General features: G+C 45.8%; 1 protein-coding gene across 1 annotated transcript in view; it reads right to left on the bottom strand.

Moving 5' to 3' along the window:
- Positions 1 to 17550, bottom strand: part of LOC144960089 (procathepsin L-like) — a 33800-nt gene that overhangs the window by 3550 nt on the left and 12700 nt on the right. The window contains exons 6-7 of the mRNA XM_078893039.1: positions 13560 to 13657; positions 1752 to 1904 (exon numbers count right to left, since the gene is read on the bottom strand). Of these exons, the coding sequence (XP_078749165.1) occupies positions 1752 to 1904; positions 13560 to 13657 (251 nt within the window). The remainder of the gene's footprint in view (positions 1 to 1751; positions 1905 to 13559; positions 13658 to 17550) is intronic.

Here is a 17550-nt window from a genome sequence, read left to right as displayed (position 1 = left end):
CCATTATTTTTAATATTGGCACAAAAGTATGTTGTAAACATCGGCTCTTCGCTCAGTCTATCCGTAGCAGACTAAACTCTACCTTTATTTCATGTTAAAATTTTCTCATTGTTCTGTTATTCAACTTGATTTTTCCTTGTCAGTTTGTGAACAAAATGAAGAACACACGGACAGCGAGGATTATGATCAGGAAATCAGGAAGAAAAACAGAACAATGAGCAACATTTTTGGAGCAGTCCAGGATAGTTCGGGGCAGTCCGAGGGCCGGTCCGGGTAGTAAGGGGCAGTCCAGGGCAGTCCTGGGCACAAAGTGACCTTTCCGGGCTCTAACCCACGACATTACTGATTAAAGGGACGCTATGCAGTTAACGCCATCCACCACTCTAAAACAAAAAGTCGTTTCAAACGTAATGTCAATCCTGGGTTCCTCTCCCTACATCTTGAGGTCACGGGTCCAAGACACACAACTCCGAAGTTTGTTTACAAGCCAGCAGTTCTAATGCTCTATTCTCAACACTAACATATAACATAGAGACGACAGTTTAAATAAAACTTTTGAGGAACCATTTCTTCCATTTTATTGGTGTTTTCACTTTCCAAACAGCAATAGCCATACACTCTTTCAAATTAATATTTTCTTCGATCGCTAAGAGTTACAACGACATATTAAACCGGAAACTATGAAGCGTGTTGCCAGTATTGTTTTCTTTTCAAGGGTTTTACGGCGCTTGCAACAACAGTAAGGTCATATCAGCGCCAGTAAAAAGGAAGAAAATGGGATAGTCAAAAGTTTGAGATTTAAAGCAGTCAAGAAAAGTCAGACAAAAGGGGAACTGGTTCAAATAGGAAACACGTAGATTCCAGGAGAATATATATATATATATATATATATATATATATATATATATATATAGCCACACTCTATATTGGCGTTTTGTTTCAGGGCCATACATAAAAATCCATGTGTCATCACTAGTCACGATGTTATTCACATTTCTAGATCGACCTCCATCGAACCGTTGAAGCGCAGTGGTGTAAAATTGAAGTATTTTATTTTATCAGTGAGTTTGTGAGGCACCATCGAGCGTCCGAATGTGGACATCAAGGCATTCGTGCAGACACTTCCAGACACTAGGGGATGAAATACTCAAAGAATGCTCTATCTCACGATATGCAATACGTGTATCATTGCCTTTAAGACAGACACTGACTTTTCCGGTACAACACATGCAGGTCGACCTTCACGGTCATCAACTTTGAACGCTTGCCTATCTCTTTTATATTCGTCAATCCAGAAATAAATTTGAGATTTTAACCCAAAAAGAGATGTGCAAGTTGTCATAATAAACTGATAAATTTAACCTCTTCAAAAACTCCTTATTAAATCATGGTGCAATTTATAGAGCTGCCATCTATTATGACTCGAAAATCACCTCCATTGAGCTCCATTGTTGTTTACACATTTAATTAGTAATGACGTCACATATTTGTTTATTGTCTTTAAATTGTGAATATAAATTAATGTTAATTTGCGGGAATTTCCACGAAAGGATGCCTTATGGTCTGCACAATCAATTATTGATCTTTCTTTACTGCTTCTACCCGTACCGGAAACGTATCTCGTGACCATCGTAGAAAGAGGGGAATATTTTGCATGTCTATTGCATTGATACCAAACAAGATAGTGATAATGATTAGTTTTACATCGAATATGTACTTGGTTTGCTAGTATATATGTAATGTTCTCATACCTGAAACGTGATATGGTTGGCGTCTATAGCAACGGAAATAGGTCCAACCGTAGCAACAGCAGATTGTAAGGCTGCCTCGTCCTTGGATTTGACGTCAACAAAGCCTGTGTCGTTAGCCCCAACATTGGCTGGATTGAATCGGCACTTGTCGTTCTGTATAAGAAAGGTTGTTGGTTTACGTCTATTTTCACCATCATCATCATCATCATCATCATCATCATCATCATCATCATCATCATCATCATCATCATCATCATCATCATTATCATTGTAATCATCATTATCACTATCATCATCATCATCATCATCATCATCATCATCATCATCATCATCATCATCATCATCATCATCATCATCATGATCATCATCATCATCATCATGATCATCATCATCATCATCATGATCATCATCATCATCATCATCATCATCATCATCGTCGTCGTCATTGTAATCATCATTATCACTGTCATCATGATAATGATCATCATCATCATGATCATCATCATCATCATCATCATCATCATCATCATCATCATCATCATCATCATCATCATCATCATCATCATTATCATCATCATCATCATCGCCATTAAATTATAGATTTACAATTGAAGGTTGATTTGCCAAAACTCGGGAAGTCAATTTTTTTCTACGTTTTCATCCATGAGATAAATTGAAACATAAAATTCATTATAAGCATCAAATGCCGCAAGAATTTTCTTAGATTTGTGTGATGTTGTAGTTTGAATTTGATAATATAATAGACCGAATAAGACTTTTCAAGGGTAATAATCCTCAATATCTTAAAATGGGAAAATCGGAGTTAGGGACTTTTGGAAAAACACTCTTCGATTGAAAAGTACACAAGGAACAATGTGAGATAAAATAATGCAGAGCATAACAGAAGATTTACAAGACAAAAATATCATCTCCCAGCAAAAACTAGCACTATATTTGACTGTTTCTCTCACAGCCAAAGACTCCCACAAATGAAAGGACAAAACCAAGTAAACTCATTGCAAGACAAAGACAAAAAGCAATTGAAAACGTATAATAATACAGGGGTAAAGAAGACACAGTAAGCGACCTCCCTGTCAAATATGGCAGGTCGGGAACCTCATCTAGAACAGATAAACAAAGATAAAAATAAACAAGTAAAACAAAAACTATGAAAATATACAAATAAAATACACCAGAGACAGCTATGATTTTCACACTACAAAAACAAACCGGCCCCACCCTGACTTCATAAGGATAGGATGCCTCGGTATCGATACCATTGTTTTCCTTGATGTATTTGAATGCGTTATCCATGAGTCCGCCCTCACAGCCATGGCGGTGTGTCTTTTTTACGAAACCCGCCGAAACCCGCCGAAACCCTGCGAAACCCGCCGAAACCCGCCGAAACCCGACGAAACCCGACGAATCCCGACAAAGTTATGGGAAGTAGGTGGCTGTGGGAGTGAACCTAGAAGTCAGGGAAGTGTACACCATTGGGGAGTGAACCTGGGACTGGGTTTCGGCGGGTTTCGTAAAAAAGAACCAGTGCTTTTTTACGAAACCCGCCGAAACCGCCGAAACCCGGCGAAACCCGACAATATCCAGCAAAGTTATGGGAAGTAGACAACTGTGGGGAGTGAACCCGAGACTCAGGGAAGTGTACACCAGTCGGGAGTGAACCTGAGACTAAGGTTATCGGCCGGTTTCGGCGGGTTTCGTAAAAAAGAATTAGTGCTTTATTACGAAACCCGCCGAAACCCGACAATATCCGGCAAAGTTATGGGAGTTTGGCAACAGTGGGGGGTGATCCTGGGAGTCAGGGAATTGCACACCAGTGGGGAGTTAACCTGGGACTGTGTAAAAAGGATATCAGTGGGAAAAAAACTGGGACTAAAGGGAGATGGATACCATTGAAAGTTGAAGCCGGATATGGGAGTTGAGTACCAGAGGAGAATGAACCTGACACTATAGAAGGTGGGCGCCAGTGGGGAGTGAACCAGGGGCTCAGGGAATTTCACACCAGTGGGGAGTTAACCTGGGACTGTGTAAAAAGGATATCAGTGGGAAATAAACCTGGGACTAAAGGGAGATGGATACCATTGAAAGTTGAAGCCGGATATGAGAGTTTGGTACCAGAGGAGAATGAACCTGACACTATAGGAGGTGGGCGCCAGTGGGGAGTGAACCTGGGACTATGTAAACAGGATATCAGTGGGAAATAAACCTGGGACTAAAGGGAGGTGGATACCATTGGGAGTTGAAGCCGGATTTGGGAGTTGGGTACCAGAGGAGAGAGAAACCTGACACTATAGGAGGTGGGCGCCAGTGGGGAGTGAACCTGTGACTATATAAAAAGGATATCAGTGGGAAATAAACCTGGGACTAAAGGGAGATGAATACCATTGAAAGTTGAAGCCGGATATGAGAGTTTGGTACCAGAGGAGAATGAACCTGACACTATAGGAGGTGGGCGCCAGTGGGGAGTGAACCTGGGACTATGTAAACAGGATATCAGTGGGAGATAAACCTGGGACTAAAGGGAGATGGATAAAATTGAAAGTTGAAGTCGGATATGAGAGCTTGGTACCAGAGGAGAATGAACCTGACACTATAGGAGGTGGGCGCCAGTGGGGAGTGAACCTAGGACTATGTAAACAGGATATCAGTGGGAAATAAACCTGGGACTAAAGAGAGATGGATAAAATTGAAAGTTGAAGTCGGATATGAGAGCTTGGTACCAGAGGAGAATGAACCTGAGACTATAGGGGGTGGGCGCCAATGGGGAGTGAACCTGGGACTATGTAAACAGGATATCAGTGGGAAATGAACCTGCGACTAAAGGGAGGTGGATACCATTGGGAGTTGAAGCCGGCTTTGGGAGTTGGGTACCAGAGAAGAGAGAAACCTGACACTATAGGAGGTGGGCGCCAGTGGGGAGTGAACCTGGGAGTATGTAAACAGGATATCAGTGGGAAATAAACCTGGGACTAAATGGAGATGAATACCATTGAAAGTTGAAGCCGGATATGAGAGTTTGGTACCAGAGGAGAATGAACCTGACACTATAGGAGTGGGCGCAGGGGAGTGAACCTGGGACTATGTAAAGGTACAGTGGGAAATAAACTGGGATATGGAGGGGTACCATTGGGGAGTGAAGCCGGATTTGGGAGTGGTACCAGAGGAGAGAGAACCTGACATATAGAGGTGGGCGCCAGTGGGGAGTGAACTGGGTATGTAAACAGGATATCAGTGGGAAATAAACCTGGGACTAAGGGAGATGAATACCATTGAAAGTTGAAGCCGGATATGAGAGTTTGGTACCAGAGGAGAATGAAACCTGACACTATAGGAGGTGGGCGCCAGTGGGGAGTGAACCTGGGACTATGTAAACAGGATATCAGTGGGAAATAAACCTGGGACTAAAGGGAGATGAATACCATTGAAAGTTGAAGTCGGATATGAGAGCTTGGTACCAGAGGAGAATGAACCTGACACTATAGGGGGTGGGCGCCAATGGGGAGTGAACCTGGGACTATGTAAACAGGATATCAGTGGGAAATAAACCTAAGACTAAAGGGAGGTGAATACCATTGGGAGTTGAAGCCGGATTTGGGAGTTGGGTACCAGAGGAGAGAGTAACCTGACACTATAGGAGGTGGGCGCCAGCGGGGAGTGAACCTGGGACTATGTAAAAAGGATATCAGTGGGAAATAAACCTGGGACTAAAGGGAGATGAATACCATTGAAAGTTGAAGCCGGATATGAGAGTTGGGTACCAGAGGAGAGAGAAAACTGACACTATAGGAGGTGGGCGCCAATGGGGAGTGAACCTGGGAGTATGTAAACAGGATATCAGTGGGAAATAAACCTGGGACTAAAGGGAGATGAATACCATTGAAAGTTGAAGCCGGATATGAGAGTTTGGTACCAGAGGAGAATGAACCTGACACTATAGGAGGTGGGCGCCAGTGGGGAGTGAACCTGGGACTCAGGGAATTGCACACCAGTGGGGAGTTAACCTGGGAATATGTATAAAGGATATCAGTAGGAAATAAATCTGGGACTAAAGGGAGATGGATACCATTGGGAGTTGAAGCCGAATTTATTTCCCACTGATATCCTTTTTTAGATATTCACAGGTTAACTCCCCACTGGTGTGCAATTCCCTGACTCCCAGGTTCACTCCCCACTGGCGCCCACCTTTTATAGTGTCAGGTTCATTCTCCTCTGGTACCCAACTACTATAGTTCGGCTCGGATACCCACAGTTATCCATCTCCCACAGTCCCAGGTAAACTCCAAATTGGTGTGCACTTCCCTGAGTCCCAGGTTCACTCCACACTGGCGCCCACCTCCTATAGTGTCAGGTTCATTCTCCTCTGGTACTCAACTCCCATATCCGGCTTCAACTTTCAATGGTGTCCATCTCCCTTTAGTCCCAGGTTTATTTCCCACTGATATCCTTTTTACATAGTCCCAGGTTCACTCCCCATTGGCGCCCACCCCCTATAGTGTCAGGTTCATTCTCCTCTGGTACTCCCCATATCCAGCTTCAACTTTCAATGGTGTCCATCTCCCTTTAGTCCCAGGTTTATTTCCACTGATATCCTGTTTACATAGTCCCAGGTTCACTCCCCACTGGCGCCCACCTCTTATAGTGTCAGGTTCATTCTCCTCTGGTACCAAGCTCTCATATCCGGCTTCAACTTTCAATGGTATCCATCTGCTATAGTCCCAGGTTTATTTCCCACTGATATCCTTTTTACATAGTCCCAGGTTCACTCCCCACTGGCGCCCACCTCCTATAGTGTCAGGTTTCTCTCTCCTCTGGTACCCAACTCCCAAATCCGGCTTCAACTCCCAATGGTATCCATCTCCCTTTAGTCCTAGATTTATTTCCTACTGATCTCCTTTTACATAGTCACAGGTTCACTCCCCACTGGCGCCAACCCCCTATAGTATCAGGTTCATTCTCCTCTGGTACCAAGCTCTCATATCCGGCTTTAACTTTTAATGGTATCCATCTCCCTTTAGTCCCAGGTTTATTTCCCACTGATATCCTTTTTACACAGTCCCAGGTTAACTCCCCACTGGTGTGCAATTCCCTGACTCCCAGGATCACCCCCCACTGTTGCCAAACTCCCATAACTTTGCCGGATATTGTCGGGTTTCGGCGGGTTTCGGCGGGCTTCGTAATAAAGCACTAATTCTTTTTTACGAAACCCGCCGAAACCGGCCGATAACCTTAGTCTCAGGTTCACTCCCGACTGGTGTACACTTCCCTGAGTCTCGGGTTCACTCCCCACAGTTGTCTACTTCCCATAACTTTGCTGGATATTGTCGGGTTTCGCCGGGTTTCGGCGGGTTTCGTAAAAAAAGCACTGGTTCTTTTTTACGAAACCCGCCGAAACCCAGTCCCAGGTTCACTCCCCAATGGTGTACACTTCCCTGAGTTCTAGGTTCACTCCCACAGCCACCTACTTCCCATAACTTTGTCGGGATTCGTCGGGTTTCGTCGGGTTTCGTCGGGTTTCGGCGGGTTTCGGCGGGTTTCGCAGGGTTTCGTAAAAAAGACAAACCGCCATGGTTGCCTGTCAGTATCGAATACACACAAAAAGATATCAATACTGTCAGATTAATCTTTGTTGAATAACTTCTCGTCTCCTTTTCGCCCCTCTCTTGTGTGATGTTGTAGTTTGAATTTGATAATATAATAGACCGAATAAGACATTTCAAGGGTAATAATCCTCAATATCTTAAAATGGGAAAATCGGAGTTAGGGACTTTTGGAAAAACACTCTTCGATTGAAAAGTACACAAGGAACAATGTGAGATAAAATAATGCAGAGCATAACAGAAGATTTACAAGACAAAAATATCATCTCCCAGCAAAAATTAACACTATATTTGACTGTTTCTCTCACAGCCAAAGACTCCCACAAATGAAAGGACAAAACCAAGTAAACTCATTGCAAGACAAAGACAAAAAGCAATTGAAAACGTATAATAATACAGGGGTAAAGAAGACACAGTAAGCGACCTCCCTGTCAACTATGGCAGGTCGGGAACCTCATCTAGAACAGATAAACAAAGATAAAAATAAACAAATAAAACAAAAACTATGAAAATATACAAATAAAATACACCAGAGACAGCTATGATTTTCACACTACAAAAACAAACCGGACCCACCCTGACTTCATAAGGATAGGATGCCTCGGTATCGATACCATTGTTTTCCTTGATGTATTTGAATGCGTTATCCATGAGTCCGCCCTCACAGCCATGGCGGTGTGTCTTTTTTACGAAACCCGCCGAAACCCTGCGAAACCCTGCGAAACCCGCCGAAACCCGCCGAAACCCGACGAAACCCGACGAATCCCGACAAAGTTATGGGAAGTAGGTGGCTGTGGGGAGTGAACCTAGAAGTCAGGGAAGTGTACACCATTGGGGAGTGAACCTGGGACTGGGTTTCGGCGGGTTTCGTAAAAAAGAACCAGTGCTTTTTTACGAAACCCGCCGAAACCCGCCGAAACCCGGCGAAACCCGACAATATCCAGCAAAGTTATGGGAAGTAGACAACTGTGGGGAGTGAACCCGAGACTCAGGGAAGTGTACACCAGTCGGGAGTGAACCTGAGACTAAGGTTATCGGCCGGTTTCGGCGGGTTTCGTAAAAAAGAATTAGTGCTTTATTACGAAACCCGCCGAAACCCGCCGAAACCCGACAATATCCGGCAAAGTTATGGGAGTTTGGCAACAGTGGGGGGTGATCCTGGGAGTCAGGGAATTGCACACCAGTGGGGAGTTAACCTGGGACTGTGTAAAAAGGATATCAGTGGGAAAAAAACTGGGACTAAAGGGAGATGGATACCATTGAAAGTTGAAGCCGGATATGGGAGTTGAGTACCAGAGGAGAATGAACCTGACACTATAGAAGGTGGGCGCCAGTGGGGAGTGAACCAGGGGCTCAGGGAATTTCACACCAGTGGGGAGTTAACCTGGGACTGTGTAAAAAGGATATCAGTGGGAAATAAACCTGGGACTAAAGGGAGATGGATACCATTGAAAGTTGAAGCCGGATATGAGAGTTTGGTACCAGAGGAGAGAGAAACCTGACACTATAGGAGGTGGGCGCCAGTGGGGAGTGAACCTGGGACTACGTAAACAGGATATCAGTGGGAAATAAACCTGGGACTAAAGGGAGGTGGATACCATTGGGAGTTGAAGCCGGATTTGGGAGTTGGGTACCAGAGGAGAGAGAGACCTGACACTATAGGAGGTGGGCGCCAGTGGGGAGTGAACCTGTGACTATATAAAAAGGATATCAGTGGGAAATAAACCTGGGACTAAAGGGAGATGAATACCATTGAAAGTTGAAGCCGGATATGAGAGTTTGGTACCAGAGGAGAATAAACCTGACACTATAGGAGGTGGGCGCCAGTGGGGAGTGAACCTGGGACTATGTAAACAGGATATCAGTGGGAAATAAACCTGGGACTAAAGAGAGATGGATAAAATTGAAAGTTGAAGTCGGATATGAGAGCTTGGAACCAGAGGAGAATGAACCTGACACTATAGGGGGTGGGCGCCAATGGGGAGTGAACCTGGGACTATGTAAACAGGATATCAGTGGGAAATGAACCTGCGACTAAAGGGAGGTGGATACCATTGGGAGTTGAAGCCGGCTTTGGGAGTTGGGTACCAGAGAAGAGAGAAACCTGACACTATAGGAGGTGGGCGCCAGTGGGGAGTGAACCTGGGAGTATGTAAACAGGATATCAGTGGGAAATAAACCTGGGACTAAAGGGAGATGAATACCATTGAAAGTTGAAGCCGGATATGAGAGTTTGGTACCAGAGGAGAATGAACGTGACACTATAGGAGGTGGGCGCCAGTGGGGAGTGAACCTGGGACTATGTAAACAGGATATCAGTGGGAAATAAACCTGGGACTAATGGGAGGTGGATACCATTGGGAGTTGAAGCCGGATTTGGGAGTTGGGTACCAGAGGAGAGAGAAACCTGACACTATAGGAGGTGGGCGCCAGTGGGGAGTGAACCTGGGAGTATGTAAACAGGATATCAGTGGGAAATAAACCTGGGACTAAAGGGAGATGAATACCATTGAAAGTTGAAGCCGGATATGAGAGTTTGGTACCAGAGGAGAATGAACCTGACACTATAGGAGGTGGACGCCAGTGGGGAGTGAACCTGGGACTATGTAAACAGGATATCAGTGGGAAATAAACCTGGGACTAAAGGGAGATGAATACCATGAAAGTTGAAGTCGGATATGAGAGCTTGGTACCAGAGGAGAATGAACCTGACACTATAGGGGGTGGGCGCCAATGGGGAGTGAACCTGGGACTATGTAAACAGGATATCAGTGTGAAATAAACCTAAGACTAAAGGGAGGTGAATACCATTGGGAGTTGAAGCCGGATTTGGGAGTTGGGTACCAGAGGAGAGAGTAACCTGACACTATAGGAGGTGGGCGCCAGCGGGGAGTGAACCTGGGACTATGTAAAAAGGATATCAGTGGGAAATAAACCTGGGACTAAAGGGAGATGAATACCATTGAAAGTTGAAGCCGGATATGAGAGTTGGGTACCAGAAGAGAGAGAAACCTGACACTATAGGAGGTGGGCGCCAATGGGGAGTGAACCTGGGAGTATGTAAACAGGATATCAGTGGGAAATAAACCTGGGACTAAAGGGAGATGAATACCATTGAAAATTGAAGCCGGATATGAGAGTTTGGTACCAGAGGAGAATGAACCTGACACTATAGGAGGTGGGCGCCAGTGGGGAGTGAACCTGGGACTATGTAAACAGGATATCAGTGGGAAATAAACCTGGGACTAATGGGAGGTGGATACCATTGGGAGTTGAAGCCGGATTTGGGAGTTGGGTACCAGAGGAGAGAGAAACCTGACACTATAGGAGGTGGGCGCCAGTGGGGAGTGAACCTGGGAGTATGTAAACAGGATATCAGTGGGAAATAAACCTGGGACTAAAGGGAGATGAATACCATTGAAAGTTGAAGCCGGATATGAGAGTTTGGTACCAGAGGAGAATGAACCTGACACTATAGGAGGTGGACGCCAGTGGGGAGTGAACCTGGGACTATGTAAACAGGATATCAGTGGGAAATAAACCTGGGACTAAAGGGAGATGAATACCATTGAAAGTTGAAGTCGGATATGAGAGCTTGGTACCAGAGGAGAATGAACCTGACACTATAGGGGGTGGGCGCCAATGGGGAGTGAACCTGGGACTATGTAAACAGGATATCAGTGTGAAATAAACCTAAGACTAAAGGGAGGTGAATACCATTGGGAGTTGAAGCCGGATTTGGGAGTTGGGTACCAGAGGAGAGAGTAACCTGACACTATAGGAGGTGGGCGCCAGCGGGGAGTGAACCTGGGACTATGTAAAAAGGATATCAGTGGGAAATAAACCTGGGACTAAAGGGAGATGAATACCATTGAAAGTTGAAGCCGGATATGAGAGTTGGGTACCAGAAGAGAGAGAAACCTGACACTATAGGAGGTGGGCGCCAATGGGGAGTGAACCTGGGAGTATGTAAACAGGATATCAGTGGGAAATAAACCTGGGACTAAAGGGAGATGAATACCATTGAAAATTGAAGCCGGATATGAGAGTTTGGTACCAGAGGAGAATGAACCTGACACTATAGGAGGTGGGCGCCAGTGGGGAGTGAACCTGGGACTCAGGGAATTGCACACCAGTGGGGAGTTAACCTGGGAATATGTATAAAGGATATCAGTAGGAAATAAATCTGGGACTAAAGGGAGATGGATACCATTGGGAGTTGAAGCCGAATTTATTTCCCACTGATATCCTTTTTTAGATATTCACAGGTTAACTCCCCACTGGTGTGGAATTCCCTGACTCCCAGGTTCACTCCCCACTGGCGCCCACCTTTTATAGTGTCAGTTTCATTCTCCTCTGGTACCCAACTACTATAGTTCGGCTCGGATACCCACAGTTATCCATCTCCCACAGTCCCAGGTAAACTCCAAATTGGTGTGCACTTCCCTGAGTCCCAGGTTCACTCCACACTGGCGCCCACCTCCTATAGTGTCAGGTTCATTCTCCTCTGGTACTCAACTCCCATATCCAGCTTCAACTTTCAATGGTGTCCATCTCCCTTTAGTCCCAGGTTTATTTCCCACTGATATCCTGTTTACATAGTCCCAGGTTCACTCCCCACTGGCGCCCACCTCTTATAGTGTCAGGTTCATTCTCCTCTGGTACCAAGCTCTCATATCCGGCTTCAACTTTCAATGGTATCCATCTGCTTTAGTCCCAGGTTTATTTCCCACTGATATCCTTTTTACATAGTCCCAGGTTCACTCCCCACTGGCGCCCACCTCCTATAGTGTCAGGTTTCTCTCTCCTCTGGTACCCAACTCCCAAATCCGGCTTCAACTCCCAATGGTATCCATCTCCCTTTAGTCCTAGATTTATTTCCTACTGATCTCCTTTTACATAGTCACAGGTTCACTCCCCACTGGCGCCAACCCCTATAGTATCAGGTTCATTCTCCTCTGGTACCAAGCTCTCATATCCGGCTTTAACTTTTAATGGTATCCATCTCCCTTTAGTCCCAGGTTTATTTCCCACTGATATCCTTTTTACACAGTCCCAGGTTAACTCCCCACTGGTGTGCAATTCCCTGACTCCCAGGATCACCCCCACTGTTGCCAAACTCCCATAACTTTGCCGGATATTGTCGGGTTTCGGCGGGTTTCGGCGGGTTTCGTAATAAAGCACTAATTCTTTTTTACGAAACCCGCCGAAACCGGCCGATAACCTTAGTCTCAGGTTCACTCCCGACTGGTGTACACTTCCCTGAGTCTCGGGTTCACTCCCCACAGTTGTCTACTTCCCATAACTTTGCTGGATATTGTCGGATTTCGCCGGGTTTCGGCGGGTTTCGTAAAAAAAGCACTGGTTCTTTTTTACGAAACCCGCCGAAACCCAGTCCCAGGTTCACTCCCCAATGGTGTACACTTCCCTGAGTTCTAGGTTCACTCCCCACAGCCACCTACTTCCCATAACTTTGTCGGGATTCGTCGGGTTTCGTCGGGTTTCGGCGGGTTTCGGCGGGTTTCGGCGGGTTTCGCAGGGTTTCGGCGGGTTTCGGCGGGTTTCGTAAAAAAGACACACCGCCATGGTTGCCTGTCAGTATCGAATACACACAAAAAGATATCAATACTGTCAGATTAATCTTTGTTCAATAACTTCTCGTCTCCTTTTCGCCCCTCTCTTGTGTGATGTTGTAGTTTGAATTTGATAATATAATAGACCGAATAAGACTTTTCAAGGGTAATAATCCTCAATATCTTAAAATGGGAAAATCGGAGTTAGGGACTTTTGGAAAAACACTCTTCGATTGAAAAGTACACAAGGAACAATGTGAGATAAAATAATGCAGAGCATAACAGAAGATTTACAAGACAAAAATATCATCTCCCAGCAAAAACTAACACTATATTTGACTGTTTCTCTCACAGCCAAAGACTCCCACAAATGAAAGGACAAAACCAAGTAAACTCATTGCAAGACAAAGACAAAAAGCAATTGAAAACGTATAATAATACAGGGGTAAAGAAGACACAGTAAGCGACCTCCCTGTCAACTATGGCAGGTCGGGAACCTCATCTAGAACAGATAAACAAAGATAAAAATAAACAAATAAAACAAAAACTATGAAAATATACAAATAAAATACACCAGAGACAGCTATAATTTTCACACTACAAAAACAAACCGGACCCACCCTGACTTCATAAGGATAGGATGCCTCGGTATCGATACCATTGTTTTCCTTGATGTATTTGAATGCGTTATCCATGAGTCCACCCTCACAGCCATGGCGGTGTGTCTTTTTTACGAAACCCGCCGAAACCCGCCGAAACCCTGCGAAACCCGCCGAAACCCGCCGAAACCCGACGAAACCCGACGAATCCCGACAAAGTTATGGGAAGTAGGTGGCTGTGGGGAGTGAACCTAGAAGTCAGGGAAGTGTACACCATTGGGGAGTGAACCTGGGACTGGGTTTCGGCGGGTTTCGTAAAAAAGAACCAGTGCTTTTTTACGAAACCCGCCGAAACCCGCCGAAACCCGGCGAAACCCGACAATATCCAGCAAAGTTATGGGAAGTAGACAACTGTGGGGAGTGAACCCGAGACTCAGGGAAGTGTACACCAGTCGGGAGTGAACCTGAGACTAAGGTGATCGGCCGGTTTCGGCGGGTTTCGTAAAAAAGAATTAGTGCTTTATTACGAAACCCGCCGAAACCCGCCGAAACCCGACAATATCCGGCAAAGTTATGGGAGTTTGGCAACAGTGGGGGGTGATCCTGGGAGTCAGGGAATTGCACACCAGTGGGGAGTTAACCTGGGACTGTGTAAAAAGGATATCAGTGGGAAAAAAACTGGGACTAAAGGGAGATGGATACCATTGAAAGTTGAAGCCGGATATGGGAGTTGAGTACCAGAGGAGAATGAACCTGACACTATAGAAGGTGGGCGCCAGTGGGAAGTGAACCAGGGGCTCAGGGAATTTCACACCAGTGGGGAGTTAACCTGGGACTGTGTAAAAAGGATATCAGTGGGAAATAAACCTGGGACTAAAGGGAGATGGATACCATTGAAAGTTGAAGCCGGATATGAGAGTTTGGTACCAGAGGAGAATGAAACTGACACTATAGGAGGTGGGCGCCAGTGGGGAGTGAACCTGGGACTATGTAAACAGGATATCAGTGGGAAATAAACCTGGGACTAAAGGGAGGTGGATACCATTGGGAGTTGAAGCCGGATTTGGGAGTTGGGTACCAGAGGAGAGAGAAACCTGACACTATAGGAGGTGGGCGACAGTGGGGAGTGAACCTGTGACTATATAAAAAGGATATCAGTGGGAAATAAACCTGGGACTAAAGGGAGATGAATACCATTGAAAGTTGAAGCCGGATATGAGAGTTTGGTACCAGAGGAGAATGAACCTGACACTATAGGAGGTGGGCGCCAGTGGGGAGTGAACCTGGGACTATGTAAACAGGATATCAGTGGGAAATAAACCTGGGACTAAAGGGAGATGGATAAAATTGAAAGTTGAAGTCGGATATGAGAGCTTGGTACCAGAGGAGAATGAACCTGACACTATAGGGGGTGGGCGCCAATGGGGAGTGAACCTGGGACTATGTAAACAGGATATCAGTGGGAAATAAACCTGGGACTAAAGGGAGGTGGATACCATTGGGAGTTGAAGCCGGATTTGGGAGTTGGGTACCAGAGGAGAGAGAAACCTGACACTATAGGAGGTGGGCGACAGTGGGGAGTGAACCTGGGAGTATGTAAACAGGATATCAGTGGGAAATAAACCTGGGACTAAAGGGAGATGAATACCATTGAAAGTTGAAGCCGGATATGAGAGTTTGGTACCAGAGGAGAATGAACCTGACACTATATGAGGTGGGCGCCAGTGGGGAGTGAACCTGGGACTATGTAAACAGGATATCAGTGGGAAATAAACCTGGGACTAAAGAGAGATGGATAAAATTGAAAGTTGAAGTCGGATATGAGAGCTTGGTACCAGAGGAGAATGAACCTGACACTATAGGGGGTGGGCGCCAATGGGGAGTGAACATGGGACTATGTAAACAGGATATCAGTGGGAAATGAACCTGCGACTAAAGGGAGGTGGATACCATTGGGAGTTGAAGCCGGCTTTGGGAGTTGGGTACCAGAGAAGAGAGAAACCTGACACTATAGGAGGTGGGCGCCAGTGGGGAGTGAACCTGGGAGTATGTAAACAGGATATCAGTGGGAAATAAACCTGGGACTAAAGGAGATGAATACCATTGAAAGTTGAAGCCGGATATGAGAGTTTGGTACCAGAGGAGAATGAACCTGACACTATAGGAGGTGGGCGCCAGTGGGGAGTGAACCTGGGACTATGTAAACAGGATATCAGTGGGAAATAAACCTGGGACTAAAGGGAGGTGGATACCATTGGGAGTTGAAGCCGGATTTGGGAGTTGGGTACCAGAGGAGAGAGAAACCTGACACTATAGGAGGTGGGCGCCAGTGGGGAGTGAACCTGGGAGTATGTAAACAGGATATCAGTGGGAAATAAACCTGGGACTAAAGGGAGATGAATACCATTGAAAGTTGAAGCCGGATATGAGAGTTTGGTACCAGAGGAGAATGAACCTGACACTATAGGAGGTGGGCGCCAGTGGGGAGTGAACCTGGGACTATGTAAACAGGATATCAGTGGGAAATAAACCTGGGACTAAAGGGAGATGAATACCATTGAAAGTTGAAGTCGGATATGAGAGCTTGGTACCAGAGGAGAATGAACCTGACACTATAGGGGGTGGGCGCCAATGGGGAGTGAACCTGGGACTATGTAAACAGGATATCAGTGGGAAATAAACCTAAGACTAAAGGGAGGTGGATACCATTGGGAGTTGAAGCCGGATTTGGGAGTTGGGTACCAGAGGAGAGAGTAACCTGACACTATAGGAGGTGGGCGCCAGCGGGGAGTGAACCTGGGACTATGTAAAAAGGATATCAGTGGGAAATAAACCTGGGACTAAAGGGAGATGAATACCATTGAAAGTTGAAGCCGGATATGAGAGTTGGGTACCAGAGGAGAGAGAAACCTGACACTATAGGAGGTGGGCGCCAATGGGGAGTGAACCTGGGAGTATGTAAACAGGATATCAGTGGGAAATAAACCTGGGACTAAAGGGAGATGAATACCATTGAAAGTTGAAGCCGGATATGAGAGTTTGGTACCAGAGGAGAATGAACCTGACACTATAGGAGGTGGGCGCCAGTGGGGAGTGAACCTGGGACTCAGGGAATTGCACACCAGTGGGGAGTTAACCTGGGAATATGTATAAAGGATATCAGTAGGAAATAAATCTGGGACTAAAGGGAGATGGATACCATTGGGAGTTGAAGCCGAATTTATTTCCCACTGATATCCTTTTTTAGATATTCACAGGTTAACTCCCCACTGGTGTGCAATTCCCTGACTCCCAGGTTCACTCCCCACTGGCGCCCACCTTTTATAGTGTCAGGTTCATTCTCCTCTGGTACCCAACTACTATAGTTCGGCTCGGATACCCACAGTTATCCATCTCCCACAGTCCCAGGTAAACTCCAAATTGGTGTGCACTTCCCTGAGTCCCAGGTTCACTCCACACTGGCGCCCACCTCCTATAGTGTCAGGTTCATTCTCCTCCGGTACTCAACTCCCATATCCGGCTTCAACTTTCAATGGTGTCCATCTCCCTTTAGTCCCAGGTTTATTTCCCACTGATATCCTTTTTACATAGTCCCAGGTTCACTCCCCACTGGCGCCCACCTCCTATAGTGTCAGGTTTCTCTCTCCTCTGGTACCCAACTCCCAAATCCGGCTTCAACTCCCAATGGTATCCATCTCCCTTTAGTTCTAGATTTATTTCCTACTGATCTCCTTTTACATAGTCACAGGTTCACTCCCCACTGGCGCCAACCCCCTATAGTATCAGGTTCATTCTCCTCTGGTACCAAGCTCTCATATCCGGCTTTAACTTTTAATGGTATCCATCTCCCTTTAGTCCCAGGTTTATTTCCCACTGATATCCTTTTTACACAGTCCCAGGTTAACTCCCCACTGGTGTGCAATTCCCTGACTCCCAGGATCACCCCCACTGTTGCCAAACTCCCATAACTTTGCCGGATATTGTCGGGTTTCGGCGGGTTTCGGCGGGTTTC

This window comes from Berghia stephanieae, chromosome 14, assembly GCF_034508935.2.
Source record: "Berghia stephanieae isolate SIO BIC M18660-M18661 chromosome 14, UCSD_Bste_1.3, whole genome shotgun sequence".
Classification (NCBI taxonomy): Eukaryota; Metazoa; Mollusca; class Gastropoda; order Nudibranchia; family Aeolidiidae; genus Berghia; species Berghia stephanieae.
This window is presented reverse-complemented; position numbering and strand designations above follow the sequence as displayed.